The sequence below is a fragment of the Hyperolius riggenbachi genome, chromosome 6 (genome assembly GCF_040937935.1).
Source record: "Hyperolius riggenbachi isolate aHypRig1 chromosome 6, aHypRig1.pri, whole genome shotgun sequence".
NCBI classification, from domain to species: domain Eukaryota; kingdom Metazoa; phylum Chordata; class Amphibia; order Anura; family Hyperoliidae; genus Hyperolius; species Hyperolius riggenbachi.
The window spans coordinates 100851403-100873694 of NC_090651.1; the positions used below are offsets into that span (position 1 = coordinate 100851403).

The following is a 22292-nucleotide window of genomic DNA, read 5'->3' on the forward strand; positions in this document are numbered from 1 at the left end:
CAGCGCCAATTGGCTGTCAGGCATCTGTACCCATCACCCACCGCCACCAATAGTGCCACCTCTCCATTTTTAGCAGTGCCAGCATTTCCTACTTCCTTCTAATTATTGATGCTACTGGAAAGGGGAACCACTGTAGGGTTATGCTGTCTGAAAGTAATTTAATTTATGATGTCATCTTATTTGCGGTGCTTTTATTGTGACCCCGCCTCTCACGTCTTGCAGTACCACAGTGACAGGACATAAAGAAAAAGGGACAGCTCTCCAACAACAAAATAAATAGCAAAGAAAGTCCTCTGCCTTAGCGGTTTTCTATAGAAGGACTGCAGGAAAATCTCCCCAATAGACAGACATAAATAAACAAAAATCAAATGCTTCATTTTTCCATACAAAAGTGTTTTAGGTGGGATTCTGCTTTATCCTCATGCCTGAGCAGCAGGGCCGAGGCTGATACCTCTACATGTTTCTAATAATGTCCCTTTGTGTCCCCTTTGTTTCTAATACTGTTCCCTTGTGTCCCTGCTCCCCATGTAAATATATAGATTGTAGCTGTAGCTGCGGCTCTTACCTCTCCAGCAGCGGGATAGCCGACCTCTTCACCGCCACACTTCTCGCTCTAGTGCTGGCTTGTACTGATGACGTGTCAGTACAAGCCGTGGCCACTAGAGCAAGAAGTTCAGCAGTGAAGAGGTTGGCTATCCCCGCGGGCGCTGCTGGAGAGGTAAGAGCTGCAGTTACAGCTGCAATCTTTACATTTAAACAGGGAGCAGGGACATAAGGGTGCATTATTAAAAACACATGGAGGTAGCAGGGACATGGGGGAGAAAGGTGGGGACATGAGGGAGATAGCATGAACACAGATATAGCGGGGGCAGGAGGATGGATGTGCAGGACAGGGCGGGCACATAAGCAAGAAATCCCCGACGTGGTGGCGGGTCGCGGCTCGTATCGGCAAGCACTCGGAAGTCAGGGATTTCTTGCCTTTGCCGTATAAGGACTTGTTGTCTCCATTTTTTGGGGAGAAAAAGTGTGTCTTATATGGTGGAAAATATGGTAAACCTGAGACAAATGGGAGAAAAGGACTTTTACTTTCCTGGGACTCCTTCCAGCCCCCTGTAGTCCATCAGCTCCCTCAATACCCTCCGGTCCAATCCTTCATGCTCCTGTGAAGTCCACACAATCCAGCTGGGTTGCGGTGCACTGCGCATGCACTGTTCCAGGCAGTGTGCCTCCACCATCGAGCACCCATAGGTTGGAGCATTCTGTGCAACTGCAGTTACAGACAGTCTTAATGAACTGAGCATACACAGAATGCTCCCAGCCATGGGAGCGCATGAAAAGCGGTCAAACAGACATTAGTGTATCCAGGCTTTCAAAGATTGTGACTTGACGTGTGGGGGCAGAGGGGAGGGTGGCCCAGTAGGTTTGCACAGTATGAGGCCCAAACATTTCTGATGGTGGCCCTGTTGAGCAGTCTAGAAATCAGGAATGCTTTGCCACAATTGGGACAACTGGCAGACATGAGGTCACCATGTTGGCAGAAGGGGATTGATATCTGTGAAGTTTTGGTTTGTGTTTAATTGTCAAAAGGTCTGTGATGAATCCATAACAATAAATGTATTATATTCATATAATGCTTTGTTATTAATGCATATTTTTAATTCTAGTCAAAGCCTTTGGAAAACACTGGTCTAGCGATACAAGACACTGCAATTCAGCTTGAAAAATTGCTGGTAAATTGTGTTTTTTGTATGATATTAGTGTAAAATCAGCTGAGTGTATCTACCCTACAGAACCTCATTAGACATTATGTTCTCCTAAAGTGACCATGTCTGGGCCTGAATATACAGTATGGGCTGTATCCTAAGCTGTAAAAGGCTGGTCAGTAGCGATGAGATCATTTTTGCACTGATATTTGAATTTTTGCTTGATGTGATGTTTTAGGGCTGTTTCACACCTAGGGCATGTTCACCTTTTTTTTTTTTTAGCATCTGCGATTTTCAGAATCGCCCTAAAAACGTTCACATCTGAGCGGTTCATTTCCGATCCGATCCGCTCGGTAAAGTACTGCCTGTACAATTTTTAGGGCAATTTTGCTACAATGGAAGGTATAGGAAAAGCGCAAAATGCTCTCAAAAATCACTTTGTGTGGCACTTGCACTCGCGCTTTCATAAATAAATACATTGTATTTATTCATTTCTGGGTCAAAGAGTTCACTTCCTGACTTGCGTCGGGAAGTGAAAAAACAAATTGCTCTGCAAAAGCGCTTAGAAAAGCGCTTTATAAACAAAACGCAGAGCGCAGGTGAGCGCCAGGAGGCGAAAAAAAAAATCATGCACAAAATTGAAAAACGCTGGCGTCAGCGATTTCGATTTTAGATGTGAACAAAGCCTTAGTGAATATATGGAGTTTAACATGATGCACATTTTCACAAAAACAAGATCTTTCTTTAAAATGTGTTTTCTCATGTCCCTTGAGGGCTCATTTCCACTATCCCGAATTCGCATGCGTTTTTCGCATGCAAATTCGCATAGCAATACAAGTGAGGCAGGGAACACACTACATGCGTTTTTGCGCGTTTTGCCGCAAACGGCAAAACGCGCACGATTTTAAAGGCTATTGAAATTAATAGCCTAGCTCAGAAAACGCTGCGCCGCATGCGTTTGTGCGCGTTTGCGTTCGCTTTTTTAAGCGTTTTGTACCCGCACAGTTTTCTGCTTTTTCCCGCACATTGCATGGCACTACATGCCATGCAATAGCATAAACGCGGAAACACACGCAGAAAAACGCACGGGTTAGACGCGACCGCAAAACCCGACGGAAACCTGGGAAACGCAGGGGAAAACGAATGGGACTGTTTCCACTTGTCAGGATTCCTGAATGGGACTGTTTCCACTTGTCAGGATTCCTTTGCGTTTTTCTGTGCAGAAATAATTCGCATGGCAGAGCCATCAGAATTCGCATACCACATACCGCTATGTGAATCGCATACAATGCATTTAATAGGAATGCGAATTCGCATAGAAACAATGGAAAAGCACACCAGCACTGCCATGGTTAAATTCACATACATCGTCATCCATGCGAATTCGCATGAAAATTCGCATACATCCATCTATCTTCAGTGCACTCAGATGTGTTTTTACATGCATGCATGTATTTTTGCGAAATTTTTTTTTTTTTTTTTTCACATCTGTAGACATGAATGCGTTTAGCAAAAAAAATGGTTTTCTCATACCGACATATTTTCAAAAAAGTTCTTATCAATGCAAAAATGTGATTTGTCAAGCCCATATATTTTTACAAATATTCTCACCTGTGCAAAAATATGACATTTATTATGGCAAAAGAAAAAAATGGCCATATTTTCTCTTCATTAGTGGTCAACACACCCACATAGGGAGCTTCTGCACCTCACACTGCCTATTGCTTACCTGTAGGCAGTGATGGGCTTCCGAGCAGCTACCTACTAGTAGCTTCTCGGAAGTGAAAAGTTAATAGAGCACCTGAGGAGGCGGGTGAGGGAGGGTTAACTTACCCATGCTGCCTTATGCTTGAATGCACTCCAGTCGCGTCCCACCTTGTGCTCCAAGTCACTTTCACTACGGTGGCCATACGTCCTGCTTTACCCGGGACAGGTCCCGGATTCGGGGTCCGCTGTCCCAGGCTGCATGAGGTCCCAGGAAACGTCCCGCTTTTAGCTGCGGGACGTCCAGGCCTCGGGATTCTGTCCACCGTCCATTGCATGAACTGGCCGCAGCGGCTAATAGACGCTGTGCCAGTTCATTCCCCGCAGCCCAGCTCCAGCAGCCTGCATAGTCCTCTGGCAGGCAAAGCAGGGCTACGAGAAGATGGTGTCCGAAGCCCTGTACTGGAGACTATTTGTGTCTCCAGTACAGGGCTTAAGGCGCCATCTTCCCGTAGTCCTGCTCTGCCTGTCAGCGCAGGAGACTGCAGGAGAAAGATCGTCCGGGGAGATGCACACCAGAGGCCGGCCGGGAGCGAGAGGAGACTTCTGTCAGGTGAGTAAATGCTTTTTGTTTTGTTTTTTTGCTAATATGTGGCCCAAATTGCATTTGTTGTTTGCTGAAATGTGGCCCAAATTGCGTTTGTTTTTTGCTGAAATGTGGCCCAAATTGTGTGTATTTTCTGCTGAAATGTGACCCAAAGTGCATGTATTTTCTGCTGAAATGTGGCCCAAATTTTGTTTATTTTCTGCTGAAATGTGGCCCAAATTGCGGTTGTTGCTTGCTGAAATGTGGCCCAAATTGCATTTATTTTCTGCTGAAATGTGGCCCAAATTGCGTTTTTTTTCTGCTGAAATGTGGCCCAAATAGTGTTTGTTTTTTGCTGAAATGTGGCCCAAATGGCGTTTGTCTTTTGCTGAAATGTGGCCCAAATGGCGTGTGTTTTTTGCTGAAATGTGGCCCAAATTGCGTGTATTTTCTGCTGAAATCCGGCCCAAATTGCATGTATCTTCTGCTGAAATGTGGTCCAAATTGCGTTTGTTGTTTGCTGTAATGTGGCCCAAATTGTGTTTGTTTTTGCTGAAATATGGCCCAAATTGCGTTTGTTTTTTGCTGAAATGTGGCCCAAATTGCGTTTGTTGTTTGCTGAAATGTGGCCCAAATTGCGTTTATTTTCTGCTGAAATGTGGCCCAAATTGCGTGTATTTTCTGCTGAAATGTGGCCCAAATTGTGTGTATTTTCTGCTGAAATGTGGCCCAAATTGTGTTTGTTGTTTGCTGAAATGTGGGCTAAATTACATTTTTTTCTGCTGAAATGTGGCCCAAATTGCGTTTAATTTCTGCTGAAATGTGGCCCAAATTGCGTTTATTTTCTGCTGAAATGTGGCCCAAATTGCGTGTATTTTCTGCTGAAACGTGGCCCAAATTGTGTGTATTTTCTGCTGAAATGTGGCCCCAATTGCGTTTGTTGTTTGCTGAAATGTGGGCTAAATTACATTTTTTTTCTGCTGAAATGTGGCCCAAATTGCGTTTAATTTCTGCTGAAATGTGGCCCAAATTGCGTTTATTTTCTGCTGAAATGTGGCGCAAATTGCGTGTATTTTCTGCTGAAATGTGGCCCAAATTGCGTTTATTTTCTGCTGAAATGTGGCCCACATTGTGTGTATTTTCTGCTGAAATGTGGCCCAAATTGCGTTTGTTGTTTGCTAAAATGTGGGCTAAATTACATTTTTTTTCTGCTGAAATGTGGCCCAAATTGCGTTTAATTTCTGCTGAAATGTGGCCCGAATTGCGTTTATTTTCTGCTAAAATGTGGCCCAAATTGTGTGTATTTTCTGCTGAAATGTGGCCCAAATCGCGTTTTCTTTTTTGCTGAAATGTGGCCCAAATTGCGTGTATTTTCTGCTGAAATGTGGCCCACATTGCATTTATTTTCTGATTTCTGGGGTAACTGTTGCTGCATTTATTATTTAATGGTCATAGTTGGCTATATTTGCTGCTTTGGGGTTACAGTTACGCTCCGCCCCCCCCCCCCAATCCCCCACGCCCATTTTTTGGCGCGGCCCCCCAGTCCCCGTCCCCCCCATCCCAGGTTGGACCCAGAAAAATCTGGTCACTCTACTTTCCCACCACTACCACGCTTCCTCCTTCAATCTGGAAGGAGGATTCGTGGTACTGACGTGAACACAACTTTTTGCTTCCGAGTAAGTAAGAGTAGGTAGCTACTCGGAAGTCCATCACTGTGTGTAGGACAGAGTAACTGGAGCCTGTAACATCTCTAATGTAGTTAGGCATTCATTACTTCAGTGGTGAAGCCAGTTGCAGCTGTCATCACTTCCTGCAATGCCGTCCACTTACAATACAGTGGGCGGCATTGCAGGAAGTGACGATAGTGGAACGCAGGCTGGAATGCAGAAGAGGTGAGTGATCCCCGCCCGTGCCTCTTACTTAGTAGTGGCTGCAACGTAACTTTTTAATGCTGGAGGGGGAGCGCAGATCGGGGGACCGAGGTGAGGGACGGGCTCCGACCCCCCCTCCCCGCTGCTAGGCCCAATACCCCCTTCCTGCCCGATACCCCTCCAGCTCAGCGGCCGGCCCCCTGCACCCACGGACGGGTGGGTGCCGCCCCCACAGAAGTGCCACCTGAGGCAAATGTTTCACCCTTATGGACCGGCCCTGACTCTTCCTAGTTTCCTAGTACCTTGGGCAGTTACATTTGCAGCTGGTGTTTCCATACAGCAGTATGCAACACACCTGTACCTGGCAGTTATGGCACTAAGAAGTGGGTAGCAAATCTGTAAGCCAAAGATACCCCCAACCATTACCATAATGACAAGTACCATAAAAGAACAAGACTGGTGTCCATCCTGGTAAAGGGCACTGCAAAGTAGTGATGCTCATCCGGAATCCGGATATCCGGGTTAACCCGGATATCCAACCATTTTTACACTATCCGGATCAGATTCCGGATCCCGGATAGCTATAGAAATCCGAATAGCTATCTGCGGATAGTTTGATGCATGACCCGGATATCCGCGGATATCCGCGAATATCCGAATACGAAATACTGTAACTAAGGTGATGACGTCCTGGAGCCAATCAGAGGGCTCCCAGCAGAAGCCCTAGCAACCAATCACAGAAAGGAATACTGGCCAGCCCCACTGTATAATAAGGAGGGCTGCCATGATGAGACAGATTGTTCTGGCTTGCTGAATGCTTCCTGAGAGACATGCTGCAGTGCTGGTGGCCTAGCGAGGGCTGCCTGTATACAGTTATAAACCTAAATCTGTTCATTGATTAACCCCCTCACTACTCTATAGTAATTGTTATTTAGCTTGATTGATTATCTCATAGTGTGACAGTAATGCTTCATACACACTTGAGATAAAAGTCTTTGGGAAAGGCAAGATCACAGACCAATTTTACCCCCTTCCATATAGTATGAGAGCCATACTCTACACAGTCTATTCTATGGAGCTGAACTCCACATCAGAAAAAATCTTTGCAAGATGCTGCACACAAAGATGCTGTACACATTCAAAATATCAGTATCTGCAAAAGATCTGTTCCTGCAAAAGATCCATTCCTGCAAAATGCATTCATAGTCTATGATATCTGCAGATCCTCATACACACTTGGTTTAACAGACAATTATCTGCAGATCATCTGCAGATCAGATCCACCAGGATGGATTTTCAGATCTGCAGATGATTGCCAGATATGCAGATGAAGTCTGTTAAACAAGGTGTGTATGATGATCTGCAGATCTCATAGGTTAGGGTGACCATGCGTCCTCTTTTCCCCGGACAGGTCCTCTTTTTCAGACCTGTCCGGGGTGTCCGGCCGGTTTTTTGAAATGTCCAGGGAAGAGCGGTTCAGAGTCGAACACGAGCCGGCTCTTTAAGGGAGCCGAGCGGCTCCGGAAATAAGTGAGTGCAGGGGGAAGATGTGTGCGTATATAGAGGCAAACAGTGCGGGCTGGTGTGTAGCGGCTCCCTCCTTCCAGGCTTGTGTATCTGAGAGGGAGCCGCTCAGGCTGCAGGTGAGCCCGCTCTGTCTGTAAAAGAAAAGAGAAAAAAAAAACCAGCGACTCCCAGCGCTCTCCTCTCCAACACAGGCGGCAGGGATTCATCTCCGCATCCAGCACGGGACAGTCAGAGTCACTCCCTGGGCAGCGGCTGTGCACTTTCCAGGAGCAGAGGTGGTGAGAGGGAGGAGGAGGTGAGGGGGGCTCACATTCTAGAGGGGCTCTGCTTACACAAGGAGAGGTGTAGCATCTTTCTTATGGGCCATGTCTAGTTTTCACAACGGAGACTGGCAGCAGAGCACCCTATAGTACATATTAGCCCAGCTTACTCACAAGGGGTGCAGGATATTAATTGTGAATTTGAGCAAGCATGGGTTTAACACTGCGGGCTTGCTACTTCACTGAAGTCCCTTCTGGCAAGCATCCCTGACACTTAAACACCAGGAACTGCTTCAGGCTTCAAAGAAAGCTTCAGGGCATAGGTATGGGCATTTTTTTATGCTGTCTGGGACTTGTAGTGCTCCAACAGCTGGACGGCTTTCAGGCTGCCAGAGACTTGCACTGCAGCTCCTAGCATCATCTGCAATACTCAAGTGAAACTACTGTATAACTGCTAATTTATCAACTGAGCGTTACTCGGCTCAAGTTTTTCTAGCCTAAGTCTCCCCCTATAAAACTATTAGGTTAGCCGGCTGAATAAGATGTTAGCTAGCACTAGGCTAGCTAGTTCATGTGGCCACAACCCCCTGATTGCCCCCCATGCAGCTGCTTTTACATTACCCAGCCTGGTTCCAGCGCAGCCTCCCCACACAGCTCTGCTCTTCTGTCTTCTCTATGAGGACAAACGTACATGACATCATGCGCAGACCCGATCCTCTCCATAGAAAAGACCGTAGCTGTGTGCGGGGAGGCTGCGCCGATCGCTGGAACCAGGCTGAGTAATGTGTAAGCGGATAGATCGGGGGGATCGAAGGCAATTGGGGGGTTGTGGCCACATGTACTAATTAGCCTAGTGCTAGCTTACATCTTATACAACCGGATATCCTACTAGTTTTATAGGGGGAGACTCCTGAGGCCAGAAAAACCTCTTGTGCGACATGCCTAAAACAGTGTCGGGCATACTGCTCAGGAGGTGAAATCTTCAGTGAGCAGCATAGTGACGTCGTGGTTTGATTTGTATTTGTATATATTATTGTCCTTGTGACATGTATTATCTGCTTGTTGTTGGAAATATCAGCATATATTTGGTCAATTCTATGTGTCGTTGGAAACATCTGCACATTGTTGGTTTTCTTTGGTAATATATGCATGTATTGTCTTTGGTAATATATGCATGTATTGTCTTTGGTAATATATGCATTATCCTGTGTAGTTTTATTTAAAAAGAAAAAGTGGGTGTGATGTGAAGGCATGGCCTGAGTTAAGGGGTGGAGTTTAGGGCGCCAGAGCTTTTGTGCCTATAGGCTCCAGAGCTGTAAATCCGGCCCTGGGTGTGTATGCTGCCAATCTCATGGCATGTGTGGGGAAATGTGCTGCCAATAAGATTGCATTTGTGGGGAAATGTGCTGCCAATAAGATTGCATTTGTGGGGAAATCTGCTGCCAATAACATTGCATTTGTGGGGAAATCTGCTGCCAATAAGATTGCATTTGTGGGGAAATCTGCTGCCAATAAGATTGCATTTTGTGGGGAAATCTTCTGCGAATCTGATTGCATTTTGTGGTCAGCCAGCCCCTTACCATGTGGTCTGGGAAATTAAGGCCCTCCATGCCTGCGAAGTTGGACAGCACACTGCTAAGGTCTTGTATATTTGGCCCCACCCATGACCACGCCCACATGCTGTTGTGATCGTCCTCTTTTTTGGAAATCAAAATATGGTCACCCTATCATAGATGTGTATGATGATCTGCAGATCTCATAGACTATGAATGCATTTTGCAGGAATGGATATTTTGCAGGAACAGATCTTTTGCAGATAATGATCTTTGGAGTGTGTACAGGCATCTGTGTGTGCAGCATCTTGCAAAGATTTTATCTGATGGGGAGTGCAGCTCCATAGAATAGACTGTGTAGAGTATGGCTCTCATGCTACATGGAATGGGGTAAAATTGGTCTGTGATCTTGCCTTTTCCAAAGACTTTTATCTCAAGTGTGTATGAAGAAGCATTAGAGTGTGTGCTGCACAGCTGCAGTGCTGTTGCTGGGGCAAGGGCTTTACACAGTGATAAGCTCAGTGATTAACCCCTTCACTATCGCTACACTATTGTTAATTCATTAATGTGTTAGTGTGCACTAGTGTCTTCTCCTCTGCTGTCTGACTGTCACTTGGCATGTGTCTCTTCGCACGTGGCACGTGTCACTTGGCACATGGCACGTGTCACTTGGCACATGTCACTTGGCACTTGGCACGTGCCACTTGGCAAGTGCCACGTGACACGTCCGGCATGCTCCTGGCATACGTTACACCTGCTGCTGCTGCATTGCCCTGCTCCTGCTGCCTGTGCAGCTCCCACCGCCAGGGTGCCACAGGCCACTGATACCACCTATATTTAATCCAAAACACAATTGCTGCATAATTTTTCGGAGGTGTCTTGGCAGAAAACTGTCATGTCCCAGTTGTGCGGTTCTTTGGACACAATGTGGGCTGCACGACCGCTGACTGGAACCTAGGCCTGATGTTAATTGACAGCCATTTTTTTTAAAGTGCCCACATCATCAATTAGTGTTCCCCTTTGCAAAATAATGATGATACATGCCTCATTTACCCTAAAAACACCTTTTAAAGCTATTTAAAGGGCACTTCCGGTTTTTCTATCTAGATATCCGAATAGCCCGGATATCCGCGGATAATGCAACCGGATATCCGCGTTCACGCGGATATCTAAAAGGCTGGATTCGGATATCCGAACCGGATCCAGATATCTAGGTATCCGGATCCGGATCAATTCGGATTTTAAAAAGCACTATCCGAGCAACACTGCTGCAAGGCACCATGAAACAAAAAATTAAAAAAAGTGGAGAAGCAGGAAGGCTTCTCCGCTGTGGTGGTGAGGTGAGTATGGTATTACATTTTCTCCTCAAAGATGTATTCATGGCATCGGGAGTTTTCTGCTTTTAAAGAGAATCTGTATTGTTAAAATCGCACAAAAGTAAACAAACCAGTGCGTTAGGGGACATTTTCCTATTCCCCTCTGTCACAATTTTGCCGCTCCTCGCCGCATTAAAAGTAGTCAAAAACAGTTTTAAAAAGTTTGTTTATAAACAAACAAAATGGCCACCAAAACAGGAAGTCGGTTGATGTACACTATGTCCACTCATAGAAAATACATCCATACACAAGCAGGCTGTATACAGCCTTCCTTTTGAATCTCAAGAGATCATTTGTGTGTTTACCTTCATCCACCTGCAGCTATCATCCACTGAAGAGTGACAGGCTGTTTCTTCCTGCAGACAGCTCTGCCTGTGTCTGTAATTCCTCAGTATGTGTCAGCCAGCTCCTTTCACAGCCTAACAGAGGAGGTTTTTTATCCAGCTCTCTTCTCTCACTGAAATCAGAGAGCAGAGACGCTACTGGCTTATGTAAATCACACACACACACGCGCATGCGCGCACGCACGCATGCACACACACACACGCACACACACGCACACACACGCAAGCACACACACACGTGTGCATAGAGAGGCCTGGAGGGGGGCATGCATAACAGATCAGCACTGAAGAGTTGGCAGCCTTCCAGACACAGGGCGACAAGTCCCACAGGGGAAAGATACATTGATTTATTACAGTGATGGTGACAGTAGAAAGTGCTGCAGTAAGCCAGAGCACATTAGAATGGGATTAGGAACTTGTAGAATGGTAGAAAAAAGTATGACATTTTTGTTACAGAGTCTCTTTAAGCTGCATTCTGTGGAGTAAAAAATATTGTTAAAATGGATTTCCAGACCTGACTTTTTTCCTTTTAGGTTTAGTTAGAGTGAGCAAGGATTTAAATCTTTGTATGGTTATTATCTTCCTCATTGGGGAGATCTGTCCTCACTTGTTCTGGTCAAAACTATCTCTGAGTCATGAAATTAGGGGAAATCTAACCAGTGGGAGCAAAGATAGAAGCAAAACACTCACAAAGGTTCTAGTCCTCCTCCTCACTACTAGAGACGACATTTATATCTCTGTCTGCATTGCCATTGGTGATATTCTGATTATCTTCTGTTATCACTGAAATGACAGAAAAAAGTAGGTGAACATGCTTAGTGAGGACACAGACAGCAATACAAACCAGATAAAGGTTTTCAATGTCCCTTTGTAAATTTGAAAAATAACTTATTTCACATTAGAATTGTTGTACGCAGATCTCCTATTGTGTTTGTGTGGACTAAAGGTGGCCACACACCATACATTTTTTTAAATATCTGTTCAATTTAAGAATTGCAATCAATTTTTCTGACTGATTGTAACATTTTAAAAATATGACCAATGTACCACACACCTATGTTCAATTTTTTCCTCAATTATGATAAAAATGATTGGAAACTCAGAGAAAATTGCTAGGGTGTGTATATTAATACATTAACAATCCAACACACACCATACAATCTGTAGTAGAAATTGAAGAGAAATATCTGGCATTCCGAATCGATTTAAATCGAGAAAAAAAAGGGAAATCTGATCGGATTTTTTAGTCGAATGAAAAAAAAGCTTTCGATTTTTTCGAGAGATACGATCGTTTTTATCAAATTACTGTAAAATCGGATCATTTTATTGTATCGTGTGTGGCCACCTTAACAGGCATTTACTCTGATCTAATAAAAGTCAATAAAAATAAAGGATGTTTCCATATTTTCTAGTCAAGTATTGGGCTTACAAAGGAACTACTGAACTTTACGTGTAAATTGGTGAGTAAATATTTGTCTAAATTCCTCTTTAATTTTGCCAACTTATTTGTCACTTACAGAGAACCTAAAAACATGGAGGCTGACATTTTTATTTAAAGGACCACTATCGTGAATCATTTCATTTTTAATTACCTCACTGTAGATATAATAAGTATATAGAAGCCTTGCTGTGTATTTTTTTTTTTTTTGTCATGGCCCTTCAATTTTCCACACCTCATTGTAATCTGTGTCCGTCAGTCCCTGACCTAACGCTCACGGACTTTTGTAACTGAAAAATAATTGCAGGGGAGCCTTGTCAGGTTTTGAAAAAAGGAAAAAACAGATGGTTTATCCCTGCTCTCCCTAACTACCGAAACTGTACAGTACGAGCTCACCTCCTGCCTATCTTCCCCCATCATGAGATGTTACTGCAGAAGGACACCCGCCCCCTCACCCCCTCACCCCCAAGGTTTGTCAGTAATGATGTACGGGTAATGAGACGATGTGTAGTGATGTCCGATTCATGAGTTCATTTGAGCCGATTCTTTACTGTGAGTTAAGTGATCCGACTCATCATACTGAACTGATTCAGTTCAGTGGATGAGACAGGAACTGCAGCTGCGCGCGCGCGCGCACGCACGCACGCACGCACGCACGCACGCACGCACGCACGCACGCACACACACACACACACACACACACACACACACACACCTGAATCACTCAACTCACTGAATCACTCAAATTACTGGAAAGAACCGGCTTAAATGAACCAATCACTCATGAACCGGACATCACTACACAGCGTCTCATTACCTGCACAGTCTCACTGTCAAACTCGCAGTAAAAGGATGGAAAGGGAGTGTGGCTCATTGCTACAGAGTCTGTGCTGACAGCTGCCTCCCTCAATGCCTGCATGATGCCTGAGTTGGGGGGGAGGAGGTTTCCTTCTGCAGTAACATCTCATGATGGGGAAGGGCAGGAGGTGAGCTCGAACTGTACAGTTTGGGTAGTTAGGGAGAGCCGGGATAAACATCAGGTATTTTTTTTCAAAACCTGACAAGACTCCCCCTGCAATTACTTTTCAGTTACAAAAGTCCGTCAGCGTTAGGTCAGGGACTGACGGAAACAGATTACAGTGAGATGTGGAAAATTAAAGGGCCATGACAAAAAACAAAAATAAAGACACAGCAAGGCTTCTATATACTTACTATATCTACAGTGAGGTAATTAAAAATTAAATGATTCGCGATAGTGGTCCTTTAATTTTAAACACTACAAATTGCCTGGCTAATCTGCGGATCCTCTGCCTCTAATACTTTAATGCTGGGCATAGATGCTCCTTTTTGCCGCTCGAGCCTCCCGTTCCATCATTTCTCCGCTCGATTCTGCAGTCGATTCTCTTATATTCTGCTCGTTTTTCTTATCTTTTTCCATTCACTGCTATCAGGAATTGAATTGATCGAGCGGGAGATCGGACATGTCGGAAATTATCTATTGAGCCATCTAAATGGCTCAAAAACGAGCCATGTATGCCCAGCATTAGACACATAACCTAGCATGCAGATCAGATGTTTCTGACAAAAACCTGACACGATTAGCTGCATGCTTGTTTCAGGTGTGTGTACTGATGCCACTCCCACTTTAGGTTCCCTTTACGTAAATTTTTTCCCAAAATGCACTGAAACAAAAATGTTTCAGTGGTCTGAAACTCCGACATAACATTAAAAAATATGTGTTTTCCTACTTTTTATTACCCATACAGTTATTATATTTGCTTTTGTGCACAAGTAATATTGTCCATTTACAAATGACAAGTTCCCAAGATACAGTGTATCTGCTCTGAAAGCTGCTATTGCATTTTATTCAAGCTGATTTTTAGTATACGGTATATTAAAATCTTCTAGTGAGCTCTTCTGAACTGTGTGCATATTATCGTACAAGCAGAGAGAGCTTGGTTTCAGCGCAGCTATGAATGTAACTACTGAGCAGTGTAAACAAAAGATGATGTTATCTCCTGTTTGGAAGTTGATGGATAATAAGCTGAAGGAGCTTTTCACTGCAGGATAAAGTGCTGTTTAACTGTTTGAATGTAGTTCTGCTACATTTTTGTTTTGTTAGTAGATTGAAGGCTATAAGGAATCTTTTAGAGCAAAGAAGAAATGCTGGGTTCCAAACCACTTTAGAGGAAACCAGAGATGTCTAAAGGTTTAAAACTTAGCTAGGACTTCCTCCAGCCCAATAAGCTCATCTGAGTCCCTCGCTGTCCACCTGCGGTCTGCCATTCAGCTGCGATCAACCCCCTGTAACAGGCTCAGTCGTGTCAGTCCGGGTCTACTGCGCATGTGCGGAAGGTCCGACTGAGCCTGTTATTGGGGCTGATTGTCACTCAACAGCAGACCGTGGGAAGGTGGTGAGGGACTCAGACGAGCTTAAGGGGCTTAAGGAAGCCACAGGTAAGTATCAACTCTTTACAAGTTGACGTCTCTGGTACACTTTAAGCATTACTTGTTAAACTCTGTAAAAAAAATAGCTATAAAGAAACCAATCAGGGAGGACGTAATTAATTAGTTTATACTGTAATCAGAAACCCTCCTCCCCCCCCCCCCCCCCCTTTTCCCCTCCTGCCATGATTTATACACACTTTTCTTCCTAATCACTTTTTGTGGGGGTAATACACTTTTTGGGGGGGGTTTCATTTTTTTTTATATCAATCTAAAATATGATTTAGATGCCTAGGCAGAGTTTCCAGAGGCTACCCAAAACATTTTGCACAATTACACACCAACAGTCTGTCTGAAATACATGTTGAAATGTCTGGAAAATTAGAACGTCTCAGGTCTGTGAGCCAGACAGTGTCACAAGCCTGATGATTCTTTTTCTTGGGATATCAGGCAAAGTTATTCTGGCAGCACCAACGTTTTTAAAGACACTCTGTGGAGCTGGATGAGGGTGAGTTTGCTTGTAGATCTGTTCAAAAAGTGTGTTTAGTAAGTTACATACTCACCAGATGGTGGAGCCCATGGCGACGCGACTTGACAAATGAGTGTTCCCTGATCTATCTTCCTACCACGGGAACACACAATGGCACATGACGGGCACAAACGAGAGTTCAAACGATCGTGACACTTTGTGCGCGAGTCATTGGGGATCAAATCCGTTGTGATGGTCGTAGTAGCTGCTAGTGGTAAAACATCATTTGTGTAATCATGCACATGTGCACACGTTGCGAAATCATGGAAAAAAGTGCCGGTCATGGAAGAAATTGTGTGAAAAGTCGGGTCGTGGGCATGTGCCTTTAGAAGGACAGCCTGAACTTGCTTACATTGTAATAGTCCTTTCACTAATGCAGCTGCCCAAAGTCCACTTCCATAACCCCTGTTCAGTGTACCGTACTAAGTATAGAAATGTGAGTTTAAAGTTAACCTGTAGTGTGGGGAGAAAGAGGTGTTAGAAACTTCCTGTAGTATTTTGAAGGCACTGGATGGTCCAGAGGTTTCCTTGATCCTTGTAGAGTCATCCCTCTTCATCCTCTGGTAACGTTCCCGACCATGGATGAGTGCATCCGCCATCAGACTAGACAAGGGCCAGTAAGGTTGATGCATGCCCAGTAGAACAAAGCCATTTGTGCATGGCTTTGATCAGTTGTGCTCAAGTGGTTCCTTCTATGGGGCATATGGGGATCTTATTCATGTATGCTCAGTCTGGAGGTGCTTGTCCACAGCTGTAAGAGCTGCCAAAAGAAACTTATTCCACAGGCTTTTGTCGGATGACCCTGTGCTGCAATGGTGGGCTGTAAGAGTTTCCCTTATTTCACATTTCTAACTTTTTTCTCATATGAGGTCCTCCTTTAGGCAGGGCTACCCCCTTTTGTTTTTGTTTTTTTTTGCTTTTTTCTGTTGCATCACAAATCTAGACACTCTCTCCCAACTCATGATTCATCCCCTTCTTATGTGGACCCCTCCTACATGTAAGTAAGTTATGTTACATGTGAAGAGTTCATATCCCTTACTAGTTATGGTTGCTGTCTTCCATTTCCTATCCCCAAGAATACAAGTTTTCATACTAAAGCCACAAATTTCCATCAAGGTCCCAGAGACAGGAAGTGGAGAGAAATCTCTACGCCGGCAACAGGAACAGCAAGAAAGGCTCCCACAACACCTCTCAACGCTATTCAAAATGTAAAATAGATCTGGAACTAGACCATAAAAGACCAGTGAGGAGGCATACATGAAATAAAGGCACGGGGAAAGAAGAGGTGCAAGCAGTTACTGCTAGTAGAATTTCACTACAAATAACGATATTCTACTGCTGAATTTCATAGCAAAATATTGGTAATGCTTACCGATATTTTACTATAGCTAAAACTAACCCTACTCTCATACAGTTCCTTCCCTCTACCAAGGCCTAACCTTAACCTCCCTCCCCTTTTGGTGTCTAACCCTAGGACCCCCCCCCCCACACCCAGTGGTGCCTAATAGTGATGTCAAAAACATAATTTTAAAGGGGCCTAACACCTGGACCGTGGCATGACGAAGGAGATACATGGCAAAAGTCACACCAAAAATTATATAGTTGACCCAGAGTCGTGTTTTAATCTCTAAAGGGCTAAATTTGTGGAATAAAGGGCTTTAAATGTCCGGCGTGTGTACACGTCGACAGGTAGTGTAAGGGTTAGGCCTGGTTCACACTGACAGACACTACATTTACCACACCACAAACAACCGCAAAGAGCTTTAGTGATAATGTCAGGTGAGTGAATTATTGTTTTTACTCGTTGACACCTCCGGGACCTAATCTTTGTCTAGTGGTGACGGTCGCTGTGCTTGTGCGCACGTTTCTGGGAGCACAATCGATCACAGTTTTCCAGCCCCTATGATCGGGTTGAGGTAGTTCAATAATGTTGTGAAGTGCCCATATCAGAGGAGGATGAGGATGTTGTGGCAAGGTCTAGCAGAAGTGGTAGAAGATAGGATGTGCTGCTGTGTAAGCCAGTCAACTACTTCTGTGGCATTTTGTGAGTTCAAGGTACATGGCCTCTGAACACTGGGCAATATATTAGGGCCACAGGAAATCACAGCAGCATGACCCCTACAATCCCTGCGATGTAGCCTGCCCCTGCCTGTCATTTATTTTTATTTTTTTACAATATTATAATATAAAAAAAAAACTTTGCCAGGGGGAACTGATTATCACTTCATGCAGGTCAGGTGACAGGCTTATGATATGTGCAACAATCACTTCAAAATATATGCCCTGCCATTGAAGCTTTATGCAGGGCAGTAGTGGATATAAGGTGCTGTCACAAGAGCCCACTGGCCGTGAACACGCAAAACCGTCCGATCCGATTCTAGCACACAGATTGAGAGCTATGGACGCAATCTGCGTAGAATTGGCGGAGTTTGAGCGTCACGACGCAGTAGGGAGCCTGTGAGGTTACGAAAATACACTTTTACTCCAACCCAGGGGTAGATTTGCCACCATCTCTGTTTTCTATCAGCCCAGAGAAAACTGCTAACTGGCTATAGACCTGTGAAACAAACAACCGGTTAAAACTGTGCAATTCCTATCTATCTATCAAAACAGTAGCGTCCCTTCGGAAGTTTAGGTCTCGTCTGTGTATACTGAATAGAAGGTTCTACTGAGAGGTAAAGACCTTTTAAAAAAGCCTTTATTTGTTACAATATAAATAATTAATATATACAGACAATCGTGAACAATTAAACGATGAGAGACAGTGATAACACAGTACATAAAAGAAAAAGGGATAAAAAGAACGAATACTTATGATTCTGTGGAAAGTCCGTTCGGGAAAAGACAAAGTTCCTTTGTTGCAGTTAGTTCGCAATATGGCCGAACCACATGGCCGTTGCTCCGCCTGCAAGATGGCCACTGCTATTTCCCCAAGCAGTGGCAGTCTTTTCGGTATGATGGAAAGTGGGGGAATTGGCTGGGGGTCCTCATGCAATCAGTTTTGAGCACTGACATTTCTGGGCGGAGTCTCAAGCTCAGCCCAGGGGCGTGTCAGGCAGTGAGTTCTCAGGGGAGGAACTTCCAGCCATCCACAAAATATGTCCAATTTCATACCCCGCCGGGGTTTTGTCGCACATGCAAACCGATTTCATATTCAGATTGGGCTGAGAATACACGTTCATAGGACATCAAACTTGCAATATTTGGGGCGCACGGGGACCCCATTATTCATATCTCAGCCCCTGCTCGGGTTACCTGGCTATGTCTAGTATCACCATATTCTACAGAATTAGGGAAACAAAATTATGTAATTTTCATATTCCTCCCATGGATGGTATTTGCAAAATGTGACAAAGTTATCAACACCATGCATTCCATACTCAGTTTAGTCGGTGCCGTCAAGACTGGGAGGAATGTAGGTGTCAATAGACCTCATGCTGTGCTAGCTTCCCCTGTTGAATAGACTCTGTTGGTATTTCAGCTCTGCCCAATTAGCACATTAGTGTCACCAGAGCTTTTCCGGGAGCCTTAACAGGATTTCTTGCTAAACCAGGTTGCTTTAGCCATATGCTAACGCAGGCCCATTCAGCCCTCATGGCAAAAGGGGGGGGGGAAGGCAGGAAGGAAAAACTTCTATTTTAAAAATAAAGAATGTCAGTTTTCCGATCACGGTTGCGATCGGACACTCGGCCGCGAATCCTCGGACGACTGGGCGTCGCCCGGCGTCACACCTCCCCCTTCCCGAGCTCTGCTCAGGGAGGTGTCAACAGGACGCCTTCCGTAGCAGCTATTGGCGCTGTTGGGTCGGGTTCCCCCTGACACCGCGACAGCCCATCAGCGTTTTGGTGTCGGCTGCCTGCTTTGTGTTGGATCGTAAAGTCGTACTGCTGCAATGACAGGCTCCACCGTAGGAGCTTGCCGTTGGTTCCAGCAGTACGGTTTAGCCAACTCAGGGGATTGTGATCAGTGACGATCGTGAAGGAGCGGCCGTACAGATACGACTGCAGTTTCTGTAGGGCCCACACGATCGCCAGGCACTCCTTTTCAGTTGTGGAGTAGGCTACCTCTCGGGGCAGGAGCTTCCGGCTCAGGTAGAGGATAGGGTGTTCATCCCCCTTTCCATCCACCTGGCTGAGGACTGCGCCGAGACCGTAGTCAGAGGCATCGGTTTGCACCACAAACCGACGACTGAAGTCTGGGGCCTGAAGCACAGGGGCGCTTGCGAGGGCCTGCTTCAAGGCCTGGAAGGCATTCTCGCAAGCGGGGGTCCAGCTAACAACCTTGGGGTGCTTCTTGCTAGTGGCATCGGTCAGGGGCTTCGCCAGTGTACTATAGGCGGGAACAAATTTCCTATAGTAGCCGGCGGTCCCCAGGAACGCCTGGACCTGCTTTTTCGTGATAGGTCGAGGCCATGCCAGGATGGCGTCCACCTTTCCCGTGTCAGGTTTCAGGGTGTTACCCCCCACCCGGTGACCTAAGTACTGCACCTCGGTCATGCCAATCTGACACTTACTCGGTTTAACCGTCAGATTGGCCATGGCCAGCCTCTCTAGTACCTGGGACAGGTGTTTGAGGTGTTCTTCCCAGGTGGGGCTGAACACCGCAATGTCATCCAGATACGCTACAGCGAACCCTTGCATTCCCTCTAGCAGGTCGTTCACGGCCCGCTGAAACGTGGCGGGGGCGTTCTTCATCCCAAAGGGCATCATCGTGAACTCGAAGAGGCCGAAAGGGGTGATGAAGGCCGACTTTTGCCTCGCGTCAGGTGCAAGTGGTATCTGCCAATACCCCCGGCTCAGATCCATGATTGATAGGTACCTGGCTGATGCCAGTGTATCTAGCAGCTCATCAATGCGAGGCATGGGGTAGGCGTCTGTAGTGGTGATGGCGTTCAGTTTCCTGTAGTCTACGCAGAACCGAGTTGTCTGGTCCTTCTTGGGGACCAGGACAACAGGGGCTGCCCAGGCACTACTGGACTTTTGAACCACCCCTAACTCCAGCATCTCCCTCACCTCCTTCTGCATGTCCGCCTGTACCTCGGGAGAGACACGGTAAGCGGATTGCCTGATGGGGGGATGGGTACCTGTATCTACCCCATGCACCGCCATACTGGTCCGCCCCGGGATACCGGAGAAGGTGTGCTGGTACTGGCCCAGCACCTTCTGTAACTGCTCTTGCTGGGCTGAGGCGAGCTGTGGATTGACGTTTAGGTCGCCGTCCACATCTCGTACGTCAGCCAGCAGGTCTAACAGGGGGTCTGCCTCTCCCTGCTCTAACCGGCTGCACACTGGCAGCGCATACTGGGTCCTGTCATGGTGGGCCTTCAGCATGTTTACATGAAAGCTCTTCTGCTTCCTGCCCCCCATGTTCACTAGATACGTCAGAGGGTTTAACCGCTGCACTACAGTAAAAGGCCCCTCCCAGGCTGCTTGCAGCTTGTTCTGCCTCACGGGAAGAAGGGCATATACCTTGTCACCCACATCAAATGACCGCTCTCCAGCAGTGCGGTCGTACCATGCTTTTTGTTTGGCCTGAGCCTGGGCCAGGTTGTTGGTCACTACTGCGGACAGGGACTCCATTTTGTCCCTGAACTTGAGGACGTAATCGACCACGGAGACATCAGTGGGGTCGCCCTTGCCCTCCCATGTCTCCCGCATCAATTGTAAGGGTCCTCGGACATTCCTCCCATACAGGAGTTCAAACGGGGAAAACCCGGTTGACTCCTGCGGCACCTCCCTGTACGCAAACAACAGATGAGGCAGGTATCGTTCCCAGTCCCCACCTTGCGACTCAACAAACGTGGTCAGCATTTGCTTCAGCGTCCCGTTGAACCGTTCACACAGTCCATTGGTCTGCGGGTGGTAGGGACTGGAGACAATGTGCGTCATGTGTATCTTTTTGCACAGGGCCTCCATGAGTTCGGACATAAACTGGGATCCCTGATCGGAGAGCATCTCCGCAGGGAACCCGACTCGGGAGAAAATGTTAAGTAGCGCGTCTGCTACCTTGTCCGCCCTCAGGGAGGAAAGCGCCATGGCCTCAGGATAGCGGGTGGCGTAATCCACCACCGTCAGGATGTACCTTTTGCCACTGCTGCTGGGAGTGGGCAATGGTCCAATTATGTCGACTGCCACTCTGTGAAAGGGCTCACCTATGATTGGCAGTGGACACAAGGGAGCCTTGCGGGGGTTCCCAGCCCGTTTTACCTTTTGGCAAACAGTACATGAGCGGCAATAGTTGGTCACATCGATCCGCATCCTGGGCCAGTAGAAATGACCCTGGATACGGTCAAGTGTCTTGTGGATTCCCAAGTGCCCTGCCAGGGGAATGTCATGTGCGGACTTCAGCACATGCCCCCGGAAGGCACTGGGTACCACAAGCAACTTGGTACCCACACTTGTTTCACCTTCGGTGGGCTGTACAGGCTCGCTGTACAGCTTACCACCTTCCCAATATACCTTGAAGGTATCTTCATTCGTGAGGGGCTCCGAAGCCTGTCTTCTGAGTGCCTCGAGGCTAGGGTCAGTCTGGAGTGCTTGCACAAATGCAGCACTCTCGCTCTCAGCCAGCTGGCCCGTGGCATATGCAGTTAGTGGCTGAAGGCTACCATCCCTGTGGTCAGAGGAGGGGGAGGAGGCCGGAACCTCTTCCACCTGCTCTGAGCCCAGGTTCTGAGCAGCGCGGCTGCGTGTTACTGCCAGTACAGGTACACCTTCAGACTGGCACATACTGGCATTACTTACATCCTGGCTGCATGCATGAATTACAGTGACAGGTACAACAACATTTTCATCACAAACAATCGGTATATCAAACACAGGTACCTGTGACACAGGTACTATTGGACTCGGTACCCCTGGACTGGGCACATTCAACCCACCTCCCCCCTGTTCTTGCCCCTTGGTGCAAAGTACCTTCGTGTGGGCGGAGAGTCCGTCTCCCTCCTGGCAGTCTGA

At 46.3% G+C, this 22292-nt stretch overlaps 1 protein-coding gene across 4 annotated transcripts in view; it reads left to right on the forward strand.

The window, feature by feature from the left end:
- The window catches only part of LOC137521024 (uncharacterized), a 177483-nt gene that overhangs the window by 16348 nt on the left and 138843 nt on the right, over positions 1-22292 (forward strand). For all 4 annotated transcript variants that reach the window (XM_068239737.1, XM_068239736.1, XM_068239739.1 and 1 more), the window contains exons 6-7: positions 1665-1730; positions 12337-12384. In XM_068239737.1, coding sequence (XP_068095838.1) covers positions 1665-1730; positions 12337-12384 — 114 coding nt within the window. The remainder of the gene's footprint in view (positions 1-1664; positions 1731-12336; positions 12385-22292) is intronic.